Here is a 20,000-nt window from a genome sequence, read left to right as displayed (position 1 = left end):
GAGTGTGTGTGAGCGTGTGTGTGTGCGGGTGAGTGTGTGTGAGTGTGTGTGTGCGGGTGAGTGTGTGTGTGTGCGGGTGAGTGCGTGTGAGTGTGTGTGTGTGCGGGTGAGTGTGTGTGAGTGTGTGTGTGTGCGGGTGAGTGTGAGTGTGTGTGCGGGTGAGTGTGTGTGTGTGCGGGTGAGTGTGTGTGAGCGTGTGTGTGTGTGCGGGTGAGTGTGTGTGTGCGGGTGAGTGTGTGCGGGTGAGTGTGTGTGCGGGTGAGTGTGTGTGTGTGCGGGTGAGTGTGTGTGAGCGTGTGTGTGTGTGCGGGTGAGTGTGTGTGTGTGCGGGTGAGTGCGTGTGAGTGTGTGTGTGTGCGGGTGAGTGTGTGTGAGTGTGTGTGTGTGCGGGTGAGTGTGAGTGTGTGTGCGGGTGAGTGTGTGTGTGTGCGGGTGAGTGTGTGTGAGCGTGTGTGTGTGTGCGGGTGAGTGTGTGTGTGCGGGTGAGTGTGTGCGGGTGAGTGTGTGTGAGTGCGGGTGAGTGTGTGTGTGCGGGTGAGTGTGAGTGTGTGTGCGGGTGAGTGTGTGTGTGTGTGCGGGTGAGTGTGTGTGAGCGTGTGTGTGTGCGGGTGAGTGTGTGTGAGTGTGTGTGTGCGGGTGAGTGTGTGTGTGTGCGGGTGAGTGTGTGTGAGCGTGTGTGTGTGCGGGTGAGTGTGTGTGAGTGTGTGTGTGCGGGTGAGTGTGTGTGTGTGCGGGTGAGTGTGTGTGAGCGTGTGTGTGTGCGGGTGAGTGTGTGTGAGTGTGTGTGTGTGCGGGTGAGTGTGAGTGTGTGTGCGGGTGAGTGTGTGTGAGCGTGTGTGTGTGCGGGTGAGTGTGTGTGAGTGTGTGTGTGCGGGTGAGTGTGAGTGTGTGTGTGTGTGCGGGTGAGTGTGTGTGAGTGTGTATGTGTGCGGGTGAGTGTGTGTGAGCGTGTGTGTGTGCGGGTGAGTGTGTGTGAGCGTGTGTGTGTGCGGGTGAGTGTGTGTGTGTGCGGGTGAGTGTGTGTGAGTGTGTGTGTGTGCGGGTGAGTGTGTGTGTGTGCGGGTGAGTGCGTGTGAGTGTGTGTGTGTGCGGGTGAGTGTGTGTGAGTGTGTGTGTGTGCGGGTGAGTGTGTGTGTGTGCGGGTGAGTGTGTGTGTGTGAGCATGTGTGTGTGTGCGGGTGAGTGTGTGTGTGCGGGTGAGTGTGTGCGGGTGAGTGTGTGTGAGTGCGGGTGAGTGTGTGTGTGCGGGTGAGTGTGAGTGTGTGTGCGGGTGAGTGTGTGTGTGTGTGCGGGTGAGTGTGTGTGAGCGTGTGTGTGTGTGTGTGCGGGTGTGTGAGTGTGTGTGAGTGTGTAAGTGTGTGTGTGCGTGCCTCACTAATAGACTATAATTCTTGAGTAAATGACTGAAGGTGTCAGGATCGTGCTGTGAGCAACAGATGAGACGTGAGGAATAACGCACCCCGTTGGCTGAGCTGACGGCCTGATAGTAGATGCTGTAGGTCTTGTGCGGCAGGAGAGGGGCGTTCCAGTAGCCGCTGTAGGTCCGGTTGTCTCCGATAGTGAAGGGTTGTGGTGACGGGAGGCCGGCGGAGGGAATCTCTGCAGTGTAGTAATAGCGTGAGTTCAGACTGCTGGTGTTCTGATAGTGAACCGGTGCAGGATAACAGCGGAGGATCTCTGCTTCACCTCCTCGAGCTCTCCGAGGCCTCTCCTCCTCCACAATCACCTGATACACACTGAGACACAACATCACATTTTGAAGAAAGAACATTGAGATTCAGTTTAGGATCATGCTTTCACTCAAACTCTATTCCAGATTTCACTTTCTCTTCATTACAGTAAAATGAGTTTACAGTCAGGTGAAATGATGTGTGATAAAACATCTTTATTCTTTGGTGATTCTTTATAATAAGGCATATTTTGAAGTAATATGAATGTTTGATTGCCGCTCAACGATATTTCTTAATTGTCTGCATAAAAGTGTTCACTAAATGTATTGTAACATAAATAAATATACGCTGCTCAAAGAAGTTTAAATCACCGTTTAGATGTCAAATTAAAACAAATGTGTTGATGATTTTGGCTCCAATGATCATTGTCACAGTATTTTGTGTCCAATAAATGATGCAATGTATAAAAATCAAGATTTTTAAGTTCCCCTGATTATTCTTTAGCAGTGCAGTTGAAGCGAACGCATTGACCAGCCTCAACAAATACAACACAATAGTGTTTTTCCTTTTTTAAGCAAAACAACATTTGATGTCGATTGTGATTTTAAGGGAAATATGACCAAAGAATGAAAAGCTTTTTTTGATGAATCCAATCTGGACGTTTCCGCGCCGACCGCACTGATGCAATCTCAGAGCATATTCATCAAGAACCCAGTTCAATCTCTCCGGCGACTTTCCTTTCATCTCGCCCGGCTGTGGGCTCTCAAGACGTTCTGAGAGACCTCCATCATTTCAACCTTCTCGCACTCAGAGAAATATCCAATATTCCCAAACACCAGAGGAATACTGAAGCAAAGGGGCGAGCGCAGCTCCTGCAGAAATGAACACCGCATCACAACACGCTGATGCTCATGTTTGCTGCTTAATCATTTATAGACTTAAAGGTCAGTCCCTTCATAAAGTCTACGTCGGTTCGGGAAAGGGCCACTAAAGCCCCGGAGCGTCATACGGTTTAGATACGGTAACACACAGCGCTGTGACACGAACATGAGACACGGGGACCGGACCTCATACACACTCAGGATAAAAATAACGTCCGATGGATATAGAGAGAGGCTCGCCGCTAAAACACAATGAATGTTGACTGATGTTAATCTGACCTTTGGGTTCGGCTAATCTGTAATAAAGTCTGGTTTGCTAGCAAAAGGTTATCTGTGAATATAAAAAGCTGGCCATATAAAAATACTGTCGCTAATGAAATGACAAAATTCCACATTGGTGCCGGGCTGAAAGCGTCTGCCCTTTTCCTGCGCTTTCTCATCAACCCAAAAACATCAGCTGAAATACTCTTCCTCCTAAAGCACTGCTTCTGTAGATGAGTGTGTCCATCCGCTATAACACACATACTGTATGGGGGAACATTACATACGTATTTGCTGTAGCTCAGTGGTTCGAGCGTGGCGCTAGCAGCCGCAAGGTCATGGGTTCGCTCTCAGGGATTGCACAGAATTACAAACAAATGTTAAGTACGCAATGGGAGTCGTTTTGGATAAAAGCGTCTGCCAAAAGAATAAATGTAAATGGACAATTCTGTGAAAATGTCAACCTAACCACTACAAAATGTGTTTTTACTACACAGATATCTGGTTCAGATCCCCATGTGAGATCTCTCTTCAAATTTCTAAAGCCTTTGTTTTATTTTTACTGCATGATTTTTCATAGTCACGTAAGAGCCATTTTCAGGATTGTCACATCCATAACGCTCCATATTCCTCATAACATAGTTACTTTCACTATTTGATGTTCTATAAAGAGTCATCCCTTCTCTATTCATTGGGTATTATTGCTTCAGGATTGTGCGTTTTATTTCACAGAAATCCTTCAAAGTTTGTCACATCCATAACGCATGTTTATTTCCCGTTTTAAAATCAATACATGTTTTAATGTTGAGACTCTATCAGCAAGGGTTCAGTCAAACATTAACAGATGGTTCTATATATATTCCCAAAAAATTCATTCTTTATGTCACGTCCATAACGCTGGAATTGGCCAAATGTAAACATGCCGGGGGAGCGTCACGCACTCATCTGTCAATCATTCTGTGCGTCGGACGTTTTGAGGGGAGAGAAGGTTCACGAAATGTCTTTGCATTCACATGATAAAGAATGAAAAGCTGTTAGTCAAACATCTCACATCTGCTGTCCTGCGGCATGCTGGGAAACGATCCTTCTCTGTGTGGAGATGAAATATAATGCGATCAATTATTGAAACACCTATGAGACACAAGCAAGGTGAGAGGTGGAAGTTAATCAGCTCCACACTGAGGTGAAAGTTCAGAGGTCAATTAACAACCTCACCGTCTAGATTACAGATGAACGAGAGAGAGAGAGAGATGTGCGTGTAAAGATTACTAATACCAGGAACCAGGTCACATTTCACCTCCAAAAATAATGAAGATAATATTGTTAATCAATCAATGGTTTTATTTTCTATTCAAATTCAATTTAAATGTATAATTGATGTGTATTTTTATTCAGAGGTGAAATGAAATCAAACACCTTGATATTTAATATACTATAAAGCAAACATGAACAAAACATTATACAGTTTTTACACATCAAATTCACATATGGAACTGAAAGATATGTTAATGTTTCTTTATTGTGCATTCCAATGGGGTCTATGCACAAGGAGCGATGCCGCTTCCTCCGCTTAAATCTCTGTTACAACCGACGCAGTCTGGAACAACGTCCTTCAGGATGAGCACAGGATTACCATCAACACCGTGAGTCTAATTATTCAAGCACCTCGCCGTACATCGACAACCACTTCAGGCAACCCGTTTCAAGGCACATCAACAAATATGGACAAACGTCTGCACTTACTGGAGGCTTATGATCAGAGAGGCACTCAACCGTAACCGATAAATACTTTAATAACACATAAGATATTATATTTACAAATGATTCAACCAATTTGCCTGTTTATTTGAACGTGGTTTCTTACCTAAAACCGTTCTCATGTGGCAGCTAGTCGTGTAATAAGCAAGATCTCAACTACAGTTGGTTTGTTTTGACACAATAAAAACATGATTTTTGTTATTAATTCATTTATATGCCGTCAACAAGAACTTCTGTTAATACGATGCTTTAAAAAGAGAATCTCGAGGTGGTGGTGATGATGGAGGTTTTATGTGATGTGCTGTGGGCTTCAGCAGGTGTGTAATGGGATGAGACCTGGAGACGGAAACCCATTTCCACATCACAACCCAGTTATGTCCTTCTTCTCTCTGTTACTGTGGAAACGGAAATCTTTGCCCATCGGATCACTTATTATTCTGCATAAATTCAGCTTTTTTCCTGAAAGAAGAAGGTCTGTGTGGATGTGGACTTGTCTGTCACCGCTGATACGTGGGGTTTGAATAAGGGGCATGAATGTGACTCGATCTGCCCTCGGGCCAAACGGAGACTGCCGACGGCAACGGGCGATCTGAACATCTGAGAGCGCGATCGAGCGCGCAAACACACCTGCGACTTTCATCTGACGCGCGGTATAAGATCAGAGTTATAATTACATCACAGTAGAACAAACTCATCACGCTCAGCAGGGGACGGGAGGAGACAACAAGTCTCAAGCGTGCAGCTTTTGTCTGATGAAAAGTCACCTAATAATGTCACAAACTCATTAAATGACCAGTGAAACAGATGCTGTTAATAATAAAACAAATGCTGATCAACTAGTAAACATTTCACTATTCATTTGATTCTGGTGGAAAACAAGTTCCGTCACCACCACGTAGAAACTTGAGCAGAAATAATAAACAGTCTCTAAACAGTCCTGATAACAATGTTTAAAATAATTATATACCAAAATTAAATATACTTTATTGAATCAATGACCATCTCTGATGATACACCATAGCATTTATTGCAGTTAAGCAATAACTAAGCAGTTAAGAAACTTGCATTCCATGTATCTTCATTTTCCCTTTTTTATTACGATGTATCTAAAGCTGCTTTCCAACAACGACAATTGTGAAGGAAAATATGATTCAAATTGAATTGTTAAACGAGCTATAAATGAGGAAATATTCAGTTAAGAATCTGTTGTTTGCATGGATGGCATGCGTTTGTTCTGGATCTGTTGGGATGTCTGCTTAAGATCTCTTCAAACTGTCATTGACTTCATTGAACTCCCTGAGCTCCTAAAGCAATGAATTAAAACCTCCAACAGCAGTGAGCTGACAGCTCCGTCCCAGAGCCGAATGAGTGCGCGCCGCGCACGGAATTCAATGAGAAAACCACTGAAATACACCAGGAGAATACAAACAGCAGTTATATCTCATATTGTAAACATCTTGAAAATCAAATCCAGCCTCGCAATGGGATTTACAATCAAGACCAAATGTCTGGAAAACAAAATCAGTCTTAAGGGTCATTTTTTCTAAATAACGAGATTATTGCATCACCTGAAAGCTGAATAAATACGCTTTCCATTGATGTTTGGTTTGTTAAAATTTGGCCGATATTTTGGTTGATACACAACTATTCTAAAATCTGCAAGGGTGCAAAAAATCGAAATATTTACATTTACATTTATGCATTTGGCAGACGCTTTTATCCAAAGTGACTTACATTGCATTATCCTATACATTTAAACACAGGTATTTGCAATCCCCTGAGATCCAACACACAACCTTGTGCTGTTAATGAAATGCTCTTACCACTGAGATACAGGAAAGTATTTATTAGTAAATATTGAGAAAAGCGCCTTTAAAGTTGTTGGAACGAAGTCCTTAGTATAGCATATTACTCACACAATAACGGACATTTACACAATATCTTCATTGAACATCATCTTTACTTATTGTCCTAATAATGTTTGGCATAAAAGAAACTGGATCATTTTGACCCATACGATGTGTTTTTGCTCAACTGAAGACTGGTTTTGTGCTCCAGGGTCACACATCGGCATCACTAGTTCTGAAAGAGCAACACACTCATGATGATATGATCTGGTTTTTAAAGTCAAGGAAACCCGCAGCTCTGACTGTATGAGGATAGACAGAAAATCATCAGACGTGATGGTTCATGTGAAGCTGGATCTGGATTTAAACCGACACCAATTACAGTCCGTCACCCGCTGAGCACCTGCACGGACGGACCGGACTCTGATGCTGTGAGTCCGTCTCTCTCTTCTGTGTCAGTGTTAATGATTGAGCTCACAGTTCACCTCGACCGGCCGTCTCTCATCAGCATCATGTCAACCGAGGACACTATTATGCTTTCTTCACATACGTCATCAGATCTACAACACAGGTTTATTCCTTCTAATACTAGTCTATTGAAATATGAATTAACAATAACGCCTTTTTGTATTTGGTGCGAATCTGGGGGAACAGAATTCTTTGCAGAATCTTGAGATGTTAAGTAGAAACTCAGATATTTTATTTCATTGATCTCATTTATTACATGATTCCTATCAGTATTTCCATTACTAACCCTTACGAAGTGAGATGCGTTTATTAAATTTAATTGATCACACATTCACTTCATTTATTTGATCATTTTATTGTTCATGTGTATTTTCTTTTGTTACATTTGATCCTTATTTTGTAATATTGTTTAATCTAATGTTGGATGCTCCAATGGTCTCCATCTCATGGTTCATATTAACTTCACGCGACAAAGTTTTGATAGTGTTATTTTCCACTATCTAGGACAGTATAATAATACCTATTGAATCTGTTTCTAGTCGGACAAGCACAACTGAGATTATTCAATCAATTATTTCCATATTATTCACTTTGTTTCCTGCCGGCTGTTTTTCCCTTTCCTATCTACCTTGCAGTCGATCTGAAGTATTAACTCACGACAGACATGATATTCAACATGGATTTAGACAATTCCTGACGAAGAGAGACCTAGTGAAACCACATCCATAGTGGGTTCCATTCTATCACTGTGTAAATAAAATCCATTTCCTATAACTTACAGAAAGAACATATCGCTATAAATGACTAAATGTAAATGTAGACTGAGCCATAGACCGACTCAACCAACGCAATATATGTTTAGTTATTTTAAGAGCGGATTAGGAATATGCGCCTATTGCACAGCACTCGTTCATTCTGTTTATTACACACAGAGGGACGCGCAGAAGCACACAATAATGACAAATATTTATACAAATGAATAAAAATGTAAAAGATTATTATTGTGGAGAAAAAGATACAAATCTGTCTTGTACTGAAGATGGTCTGCTTGCGATTTAACCTCTCGCACGAGCAGACGTGTTTCCTCGCTGGAGAAGTGTTGCTCTTACCAATTCCGCCGTGTAATTCGCAAATCCGTTATGGCGGATTAAAAAAAGGAACGGAAGATGACACTCTGATTGAAAAAACACCCATCACTCATTAAGAGAATCAGGACCACCCGTTTAGATCACGTGTCCGGGCACGCCGTCCGTTTTCCTGCCGTTAAACTAGCAAAAGTGTATTCGGACACACGGTGAGTCCACCTGAGCCGTGGGCTTTAAACCTCCTGAAGATAGGCCCTCAAGGGTTTGACTATCAGAGAACACACAAACTCGCGTGTTAAAAAGCATCCGTCAATGAACTCATGTAAAATTGGCAAAGGATTTACACACAAACTGAATTAAAGCGAAACAAGCAAATGTGTGTGTTGACAGGCCCCAGGCACGAGGAACAGCGTGACCAATGGCCGTGAGTGTTTCAGGTTGTAAATGTGTATTTTGGTTTGTGATGGTCGTGCCGAGACAGATCTTCAAGAGACGGTACACGCTCTCGCCCCCTCTGGACACGCGTGTGTGTTCACAGAGATTACATGTGCTTAAGTATATCTGTGCATGAGTGGGTGGATTTGTGTTTCTAATGAGTGATTACACAGAAAAAAGTGAAGTGTTTGATTTGCGTGTTCCTCAGCGGCTGCGGTGAGGACTTCTCTCCGTCATGTTCTTGGATTAATCTCTGTTGTTGTTTTGGCTCAAAGCTCCAGTGTCATTTAATGTGTTTCCTTCGGGCTGATATCAATGAAAAACATCTGCCGTCGAGCGTCTGGGAGCAGATTTTCTTCCAGCTAATCAGATGCTTTGATTACTCATTCAGAACAATGAAAATATAAAAGCCATTCCGTCTGTGATCCTCGTGGAAATACGCCGCTTGTTTTATCATGGAAACAATAATAATAATCAAAACGCACAAAAGAATCAGTGACATGAATAAAGATGAGAGATTAGTAATTGAGTATTTACACGACAGGTAAATGGACTCACACTGTATGGAAAAACACATATATTTAGTTTTATTGTGTTTTTTTTAAGCGGCAGTCCTTAACTTTGGCTTCTTTGTCGCCATCTCAGTTTGAGAACCGCTCTGTGCGGATGAATCTGAGCTCTGTGCTAAATGACTGACGACTAACACTACATCTGTACATCAACTTGACAGACCACGTGACCATGTCTATACAAGGCACAACGGCAAACCTTCACTTATATAGAATCGATTGTACCGTTGGTTATCACGTCTCGCCTGATGTGGACAAAAACTCGAAATAACATGGAAAATACCTCCTAGCTTACACACTACAAGTAATATATCTCAAACATGTGGTCTGAACACATACAATATCTGCCGCTTTTGTTCTGACTACATGAAACAACACTTGCGCTGCGCATTGCGCCGCATGTACGATAGGGACAATAGTCTTTAAAAAAATGAATCTGTCAATGTTAGCTTTGGTTTTAGACTAAATTAATCTGTTGATTTTATTTTTGGTTTTAGCATGAAGCTATCACTTTAGCTTTCTTTAAAAACGCCATCTAGATGATGATTTAATTTCTAAGCGACTGTTATAAGAATAAACAAGACTCTGTCACCCACAGCAACCCTATCCACACACACGTGAAAAACTAGCCGGTTTCTCTTCTTTGTGTTTACGAACGTGATGTAATGAAAAAAATTTCAAATAGTTATTTTAAGTTTACCGTTGTGGATCAGGGTAAGATAAGACAATCGTTTTGAACACTGAACACATATTTACTCAATAATTGATTTGTACCCTAAAATGATCGCGGATCATTTTGAATTATTTTAATATTTTTCATTTTCACATTAATTTTAGTAATTTTTTTGCAATTTTGTTACTTTCGTTATTTTAATGTTTGAATATGAAACATGAATGACATGTTCTAATAATCAGTGATTGGACTCACAAATCCACTGGCTGAATCACTACCTGGAAACATTATTTATAGTTTAATATATAGAGTTTAGTTGCAAAAACAGATTACAAATATTTTAATAATCATATTTTTTTACTGTGCATTCCTACCATTTTTTAAAACAAAGTTATCAGTTTTTGCAAATGAACTATACACAAAAGCTTTCTCAATTGTTCTCTTTACCAATTCGATACGGTTTCAGCAATAGTGTCATCAGGTATAATTTAATTTAATTTAATTTCATAGACAGATTATATGTTATAAACTCACTTTTGATCAATAAAGAGCTTATAAAAATCAAAATCAAATCAAGCTAAAGATATCTGTTTTAATAACACTGCAGAATTTCAGTTATTGTCCCAGTTTGACCCCTGACCCTCATCTCTTAAAGACACAACATTCTTTCATGTCATCTGAAGTCATTCAGGAGTTAAATACATGAACATAAACCGGAACGCACATGAGATTTAACTCTGATCCAAATACACTTCTGTCGTTTGTGTCCGGAGATTAGAGCCAGATCACAATAATCAAATCTTGATCGACTTATTTTCCAATTTTATTGAGGAATGTCGGCAAGTTAAAAACATGATTTGATCAGATCAGATAGATTAGACTTTTGAATAGAGGTTAAATCTCGTGGTATAATCCAATAGTCAGAGGCGGGATTACGCCGGTCATTTATTTCTGTTCACAGTGAACTTGCAGTCCTGAAAAACCTCATATTAAATCTATTCCCTATAATACTCGCATCATGTAGGACCTTGTAACTGTAAATGATATGAAATGATTTTCCATCTCACTACTAAGAGAAACAACTGAGATATTATATTATCTGTGATTTTTCGTTAAAGAAGAATATTGACTTTGATTTATATCACAAAAACAGGCTTGTTTGAAAATATGTTGGTATACAGTATTAAACACATGGTTTTCAAGACATAGAGCAATGAATCAATCATGCACAGACACATTTCTTCTGTCTGACATCACTCATATAGCTGGTTGGAAATGCAGCGAATACAGAATTTCGCTATTAACCGCTCGCTAATCGCCACGTGTTTCTGTTGCACGGAACAGAAATGTTGCACAACTTGCACAAAATGAAAACGAAGTAACACCGGCAGTGCATCAGCTTAAAGAGCCGCGCTTAAGAAAGACACCCTGCGTCCTAAATCCCCTACTTCCAGACTATATAGTAGGCGAAAATGAGTCAAAAAACAGCAGACGGGAAATACCCGGATGGTCTACTACTGTGATTCCACCAAACCCATTCACAGTTTAGCGCATTAGAGTGGTTACATGATCATCTTTTAGGCTTACGAATGGTATACGAAATTGTTAGAACAATATGTAGAAATATTCAAATGCAGACGACGGCACTAGTTTAACTACGGCAGAGAGACCAAACAGCAAATCTCACACGAACATTCATAATCCAGGCCGAAGCGGTGAGACCTTCAGTGCAGCGTACACAAAAATAATAAACATCTCTCTTTTAATGCTTTCAAACAATGGAGACAAAACACACTGTGATCAACTTTAATATGGTTTCATCTTTATTTAATTTCTACTGTGAACACTATGAAGTGTTATTTTATATTCGACTCCTGTTTTCAGTTTGTATACCAACAGAAAGGCGCTGTTCATTTAATTTGTGTGTTTGCTTTATTACATTTATTTGTGCTCATTTCTCATAATTGGATCATTTATGATCAACTGATTGACTATTAATATTAGAGTTAGGCTAATAGTTTTATAGTATTATGATCTTATAAAGATTGCATACTGTAGGTCAAAAACAAACTAATAACTAGACATTATTATTTATTAATTAGTTTTTGTGGCGGGCAAGTATAAGAGAGAGACTGTGCTGCAAAAGGGACAGATCTCAACTGCTTTTATGTAGTTTCCTCAAGTCTCCATCGCACACACACACACACACACACACCCTTTGTTCTCCACTTTAAAGATTGTCTCTGTCTCTCTCTCTCTCTCTCAGACAAACACACACACACACACTCTCACGCACACGCTGCCCCTGCTCAAGGGAACACACGATTCAGCTGCCCACCGCCACTGACTTCACACTTTGGGCGAATAGGTGACGACGCCCGCTGGGTTGGACCAAGAGCGGCACCTATGGCTCAGCCTTGCACAGACGATGTGCCCGTCGCGCAGGGTGGACTGTTTGGTGACACCAAGATCAAACCCCATCTGTCGGTTCGATAGAACGTCTCGTTCCCTCCATCAGGGACTGAGGTTACATCCGTAACCAAGATGTTTCTCTATCATTCTATCACATAAACTCACACACACATACAGACACGCACACACACACACTCTGTTCCATCAAACACGTGCACGCACACACACTTTATTCTCTACTGATGTTAACATTGTGAGTTCATGAAGTGTGTTTATATTTAAAGTAACACACACACACACACAGATGTGTGTTACCTGACAGGAGCTCCTCTGCTCCGAGCGGGTTTGAGAACAACCGTCACGCTGCTGTCTGATTGGTTCAGAGGCGTCTCCTGATCATACACTGGCATTAATGGAGCTGCACACACAAACACTGATAAGACACACAACACAAGCGTTTGTTTGTGTTTGTATTCTTGTTTGTGTTGTGCGAGGTGCTGACCCGAGATCTTTGTGGTTGCCTGTGTGATGGCGGGCGGTCCGTAACCCTTGGCCGTGCTGGCTCTGATGCTGAAGGAGTATGTGGATCCAGGATAGACACCCAGAAACACGTGACTCGTCTCATTTCCAAACTTATCCACCTTTCCACTTTGATTGGAGAGATCCAGCAGCGGATCAAATGAGCTGACCGCTTTAAATGAGATCTGAAGACACAAACCAAAACACTTCAGAACAACAGACAGAGTCTTGAAGCTTCAAAATAGATAATTCCTGACAATAAAATATCACGTTAATAACTTGACTAAGACGGTTGATTTTGTGATCAATATGATGAACACATAAGATAATACTGATTAAAATGTTAAATCTTTAGACTCACAATGACTCTTTCTCCATACACTGGTAGTCAAGTGTGATTCATTGACCAAAAAACTGAAAACTAATTTAGAGATGAATTTGACCACATTGTTATTGTTATTTTGTTAATATTGTAGCCCAGTGTGATTAAATGGCCCAAAAAACCCAAAATGAAAGATGAATGATCGACTGATACACCGTAAAAGAAAAGATTAACAAAACCTAAAATAATAAGGCAAGAGATCACAAGCAAATTTATGAGTTTTCTCAACAAATGTGGTCCAAAGTATAGGTCTTCACGGGTCCAAAAATGTGAGAGACCGAAGAGACCCGTGATTGTGCTACACAGACCCTAACCCGTTAAGACCAAAGAAATGCCATAAATTTACAACCCGTACCCGACCCAGACCCCACTATTATTTGAAAGTTACACCCAAACCCTGCCGGAAAGTGTGATGCACTTTCGCACCGGATTGTGATGCAATCCTCATTGCTAATGTGGTCTCCATGTTATTCCTCTCTTTTCGATTGAAAGAGCAGCACTACTTTGCTATTATCTATATGCTCTGAGCTGAGTCTGGATAATGTTGTTGAGTCAAATATTGATATTTTCTAAGTTAATTTAAATGAACAGTTGGGTTTCTATATTTTACCAACACAACACAACAACTGATGTGAATAAAGACATTTGATGGACATTAATGTGATGTTTTTAAAAAAAATGTGAATAATTTGACAAGATTTACCAAAGAGTATAGATACCAAGAGGCAAAACTCTGCTGCTTTTTGGAAAACATCATGGCCGCCATTTTGGGGTGAAAAGCTTTATTAGTGACATGGTTTCAAGAGACCCAAGTGTTTTGTCATCATGTATCATTGTTCAGTTTGAATTTTTGCTTTTATGGTTTTTTTTGACAGAGCAGCTGATATTGCCATCGTGAAAGCAAAAAGCTGAGTCGCATTCACCGCAAAATGGCAGAAGCGCAGGGCACTGGTGTTGCAATGGAACATTCTATTGAGTTTCGTCTCTTGGTATATATCTACTCTTTAAGTTGCTTTTCAATAAAACGCCAACATGGATATTCTTCTTTTATTTAATAAGAATAAAAGAGCTGGTCTAGCTAATATGAACAAAATGTTCAGTAGCTGGTAATTGAAAACATTCATACATCTGACTCCAGTAAAAGAGCAGAGAGACTCTTCAAAGATTTGTGAAAGATTTATTCATCCCAGTCTAAAGTGAGCAGTCGCTGAACCCTCTGAAGATCACTCACGGCTCCTGTCATGTCAACAATCACTTTTAATGCCACAACACCACATTTTCTCAATGCTAACAAATGAATTTCATCTTCCCAAACCAAATGCTTCCAGAAGTCTTTGAGTTCCACCAAATTAGACTCTATTATATCTGCAATGCTTGAAGGCTTTTTTCAATTATAATCCAGCACAAGAGAGAAATGAATGAATAATAAAATGAGTGGAGTCGTGTTGACTTCTGATATCTGAACGGCGTTCTTCATTACGACATTAATGAAGCGTCACACTTCAAACTCTTCTCAGATTGAAATATTTTCTCAGGAGCTGCTGGTTTTTCATAAGCCCTGGATATGTTGTCATTAGCTTCACGTTATTCCGATCGGACCAAATCCACAATTTCACGACCTGGGATGAAATGAGAAAATCTCATCTGAACTGATCTGAAAAACTACTGTTTGCCATTTGAATCTCACTGGAAAGCAGAAGGTTTGGAATGGAGCAGAGAGAGAGAGAGAGAAATCCATTATAAGAGGAAAAATCCCAAACTGTCCTTTTGATAGCGCTGCTTGTCAGAGAGTCTCAGTTTGAAGTCTTTGATACTGACAAATCAAAGGCAGAACTTCACTGTCAATTTACTGACATTTCACTGTACAGTCAGACCTCATGCCTTCTGAACTACACACACACACACACACACACACACACACACACACACACACGAACACATAAGCACACACACATACAGTGACACATGCGCATGTGCACACACACAGAATAACACACACGAACACATATGCACACACACATGCACACACAGTAACACACACGCAGAATAACACATACGAACACATATGCACACACACACGCAGAATAACACATACGAACACATATGCACACACACAAACACACACGCAGAATAACACATACGAACACATATGCACACACACATGCACACACGCAGAATAACACATACGAACACATATGCACACACACATGCACACACAGTAACACACACGAAGAATAACACATACGAACACATATGCACACACAGTAACACACACGCAGAATAACACATACGAACACATATGCACACACACATGCACACACAGTAACACACACGCAGAATAACACATACGAACACATATGCACACACACATGCACACACAGTAACACACACGCAGAATAACACATACGAACACATATGCACACACACATGCACACACAGTAACACACACGCAGAATAACACATACGAACACATATGCACACACACATGCACACACAGTAACACACACGCAGAATAACACATACGAACACATATGCACACACACAAACACACACGCAGAATAACACATACGAACACATATGCACACACACATGCACAGACGCAGAATAACACATACGAACACATATGCACACACACATGCACACACAGTAACACACACGCAGAATAACACATACGAACACATATGCACACACACATGCACACACAGTAACACACACGCAGAATAACACATACGAACACATATGCACACACACATGCACACACAGTAACACACACGCAGAATAACACATACGAACACATATGCACACACACACAAACACACACGCAGAATAACACATACGAATACATAAGCACACACACATGCACACACAGTAACACACACGCAGAATAACACATACGAACACATAAGCACACACACATGCACACACAGTAACACACACGCAGAATAACACATACGAACACATAAGCACACACACATAAAGTGACACACACACACGCACACACGGTAACACACACACACGTTTGTGCACATAAGCAGAATAACACACACAAACACATATACACACACACATGCACACACACACACACACTCAGAATAACACATGCAAACACATAAGCACACACACATACAGTGACACACACACACGCACACACGGTAACATACACACACGTATGTGCACATACGCAGAATAACCCACACAAACACATATGCACACACACATGCACACACAGTAACACACACGCAGAATAACACATACGAACACATATGCACACACAGTAACACACACGCAGAATAACACATACGAACACATATGCACACACACATGCACACACAGTAACATACACGCAGAATAACACATACGAACACAAATGCACACACACAAACACACACGCAGAATAACACATACGAACACATATGCACACACACATGCACACACAGTAACATACACGCAGAATAACACATACGAACACATAAGCACACACACATACAGTGACACACACACACGCACACACGGTAACACACACACACGCAGAATAACACACACAAACACATATGCACACACACAAACACACACGCAGAATAACACATACAAACACATATGCACACACACATGCACACACAGTAACATACACGCAGAATAACACATACGAACACATAAGCACACACACATACAGTGACACACACACACGCACACACGGTAACACACACACATGTATGTGCACATACGCAGAATAACACACACAAACACATATGCACACACACAAACACACACGCAGAATAACACATACGAACACATATGCACACACACATGCACACACAGTAACATACACGCAGAATAACACATACGAACACATATGCACACACACAAACACACACGCAGAATAAAACATTCGAACACATATGCACACACACATGCACACACAGTAACATACACGCAGAATAACACATACGAACACATAAGCACACACACATGCACACACAGTAACACACACGCAGAATAACACATACGAACACATATGCACACACAGTAACACACACGCAGAATAACACATACGAACACATATGCACACACACATGCACACACAGTAACACACACGCAGAATAACACATACGAACACATATGCACACACACATGCACACACAGTAACATACACGCAGAATAACACATACGAACACATAAGCACACACACATGCACACACAGTAACACACACGCAGAATAACACATACGAACACATAAGCACACACACATACAGTGACACACACACACGCACACACGGTAACACACACACACGTTTGTGCACATACGCAGAATAACACACACAAACACATATGCACACACACATGCACACACACACACACACTCAGAATAACACATGCAAACACATAAGCACACACACATACAGTGACACACACACACGCACACACGGTAACACACACACACGTATGTGCACATACGCAGAATAACACACACAAACACATATGCACACACACATGCACACACACACACACTCAGAATAACACATGCAAACACATAAGCACACACACATACAGTGACACACACACACACGCACACACGGTAACACACACACACGTATGTGCACATACGCAGAATAACACACACGAATGCATATGCACACACACATGCACACACACACACACACACACACACACGCAAAACACAAACAGTAACACACGTAAATGTAAATGTGTACCTCATATTGAGTGATGATGCCGAAGGTGTGAGCCGGTTCTCTCCATTTCAACACAATCTTCTCCTCATACACACTGGCCTGGATTGACTCCAGAGGAACTTCACCTGGCACTGACAGGAAGTGACATCACAGGGAATTAAACCACGTGATTGAAACGCTACTTGAAAGTCAGAAATGGAATCTTGATTCAATCTGAAAGCATTGTGTGATCTCACTTGATGTGTGTGTTTAGCACAAAAAATCTGTTGACATCACGGAATATGAAAGATAAACGACGACTCTTTACTTTTCAGGAAAAACATCTGAGACAAGATGAAGCACCCGAGCATTTCATTCAACTGATATAATATCCAACCTTTATTTCCATTCCATAAACTCTCTCATCATGAACACCAAGTCTTTTTACACTGTATTGAGTATTATTATGGGCTGCATGGGGCTCTTCATTATATGTTGTCTCAGGAATCAAAAGATCTGACTGAAGCGGTTAAACCCGGGCGCTAGCCAGGATAAAAGCATCTGCCAAATGCATGAATGTAAATCTAACAGTCAATATTTTACACTTATATTTAAATATAACAATGTGATTTAAAAACTTGATATGGCATGTTTGAAATGTACAGTATTTTGGGATATTATGGGATTGCAGTGTTGGGCAGATTGCCTTGTCTTTGTAAGTTTCTCCATCGTCATTATTAATAACATAGAGGAGCACAATGAAAATAATCTTTTAATCCTCTTCAGTTGTGCAGGATATTTGTATTTTCTTGTACGGATTTGTTAATCTTGTCAAATAAATTAGATTCAAATCAAATGATTTTTAGCAGAACTTAATTATCACCAAAATAACACAAAGAACTGTAGTATTATATGAATAAATATGAACAATGAACTTATATGATTTGTTTCCTGTATTTAATATGGCGCTTACCATCTTCATCGGTCTGAACGTGCATCTCTGGACTCTCTTTGATGCCCTCGCGGTTGCGCAGGACGAGTTTGACGCTCAGGTTGGTGTAAGGCGTGAGGTTACGGATGGTGTGCTGGGGGGCGGAGCTATGACTGTCATAAGACGCCTCCTCCCTGCTCTCCTCTTTCCCTCCTCCTCTGGCGTGGTACTGAACCGTCAGACTGTAGTTATGGCAACGCGTCACGTTGTAGCCGAAAGGTTCCCAGCGAACGGTAACCTGTCGAGATCTGATGTCCAGAACCTTCAGCTGTCGTGGGCCGTGCATGGGCTCTGAGAACACAAACGCACGGCTGTTAGTCATGATTCTGAATGCAGAGTCTCCACATTTCATATTCATGTGGTGTCAAAAGAGACGTATACAGCAGTGAGAGAGGTGAATTACATCTGACCGGGGTTTTACTAGAGTAAAAGTGTAGTGACCGTGTTTTTACATCGTGGTCCAACGCATGGACAGAGAGTGAGTGCTGATCTCAGATCCGCTCTTGAATTCTGGAGAACACGAGACGCCACTCGTACATCATGCTCAACATTTCTTTATCTGATATTTAGCCAACAAATGACTAAAACAGAATCTCAAGACGTCTTTTCAACATGTTCACTCTGGACTTCAATAAAACCCTCAGCAGTCTCGGATTCGCTTTCTTCTTTTCAGACCAGATGATCTTCTGCGGCTATTTCTACAACCAAATACATTTACATTTATTCATTTGGCAGGTGTCTTGCTCAAGGGCCCTTCAGTCATGACCTGCTGACACTGAGATTAGAACCTTCTGATCACAAGCCCAACGCTCTAACCATTAGGCCACAGCTGACCCCAAATATAAACTCAACAGGCAGAGAAAACAGCACCTTCCTAAAGAATGACATCATACAGTACATGTGAAATAAAAAAACCTGTTAGTGCTTCTGGATCACCATTGTTTACATGTTATCTCTCTCTCTCTCTCTCTCTCTCTCTCTCTCTCTCTCTCTCTCTGTCTCTGTCTCTGTCTCTGTCTCTCTGTCTCTGTGTCTCTGTGTCTCTGTGTCTCTGTGTCTCTGTGTCTCTGTGTCTCTGTGTCTCTGTGTCTCTGTCTCTGTCTCTGTCTCTCTGTCTCTCTGTCTCTCTGTGTCTCTGTGTCTCTGTGTCTCTGTGTCTCTGTGTCTCTGTGTCTCTGTGTCTCTGTGTCTCTGTGTCTCTGTGTCTCTGTGTCTCTGTGTCTCTGTGTCTCTGTGTCTCTGTGTCTCTGTCTCTGTCTCTGTGTCTCTGTCTCTGTGTCTCTGTCTCTGTCTCTGTCTCTGTCTCTGTCTCTGTCTCTGTCTCTCTCTCTGTCTCTCTCTCTGTCTCTCTCTCTCTCTCTGTCTCTGTGTCTCTGTGT

At 41.3% G+C, this 20,000-nt stretch overlaps 1 protein-coding gene across 1 annotated transcript in view; it reads right to left on the bottom strand.

The window, feature by feature from the left end:
- LOC306892465 (receptor-type tyrosine-protein phosphatase mu) overlaps window positions 1–20,000 on the bottom strand; it is a gene marked incomplete at its 5' end in the record, with an annotated part of 122,902 nt that overhangs the window by 31,838 nt on the left and 71,064 nt on the right. Inside the window, 5 exons of the mRNA XM_079453592.1 lie at window positions 1,460–1,736; window positions 12,375–12,477; window positions 12,562–12,763; window positions 17,673–17,782; window positions 18,604–18,912. Coding sequence (XP_079309718.1) covers window positions 1,460–1,736; window positions 12,375–12,477; window positions 12,562–12,763; window positions 17,673–17,782; window positions 18,604–18,912 — 1,001 coding nt within the window. The remainder of the gene's footprint in view (window positions 1–1,459; window positions 1,737–12,374; window positions 12,478–12,561; window positions 12,764–17,672; window positions 17,783–18,603; window positions 18,913–20,000) is intronic.

This window comes from Barbatula barbatula (genome assembly GCF_947034865.1).
Source record: "Barbatula barbatula genome assembly, chromosome: 3".
In the NCBI taxonomy this organism is placed as follows: Eukaryota; Metazoa; Chordata; class Actinopteri; order Cypriniformes; family Nemacheilidae; genus Barbatula; species Barbatula barbatula.
Note: the sequence above shows the minus strand (reverse complement) of the source record. Positions and strands in the feature narration are given on the sequence as shown.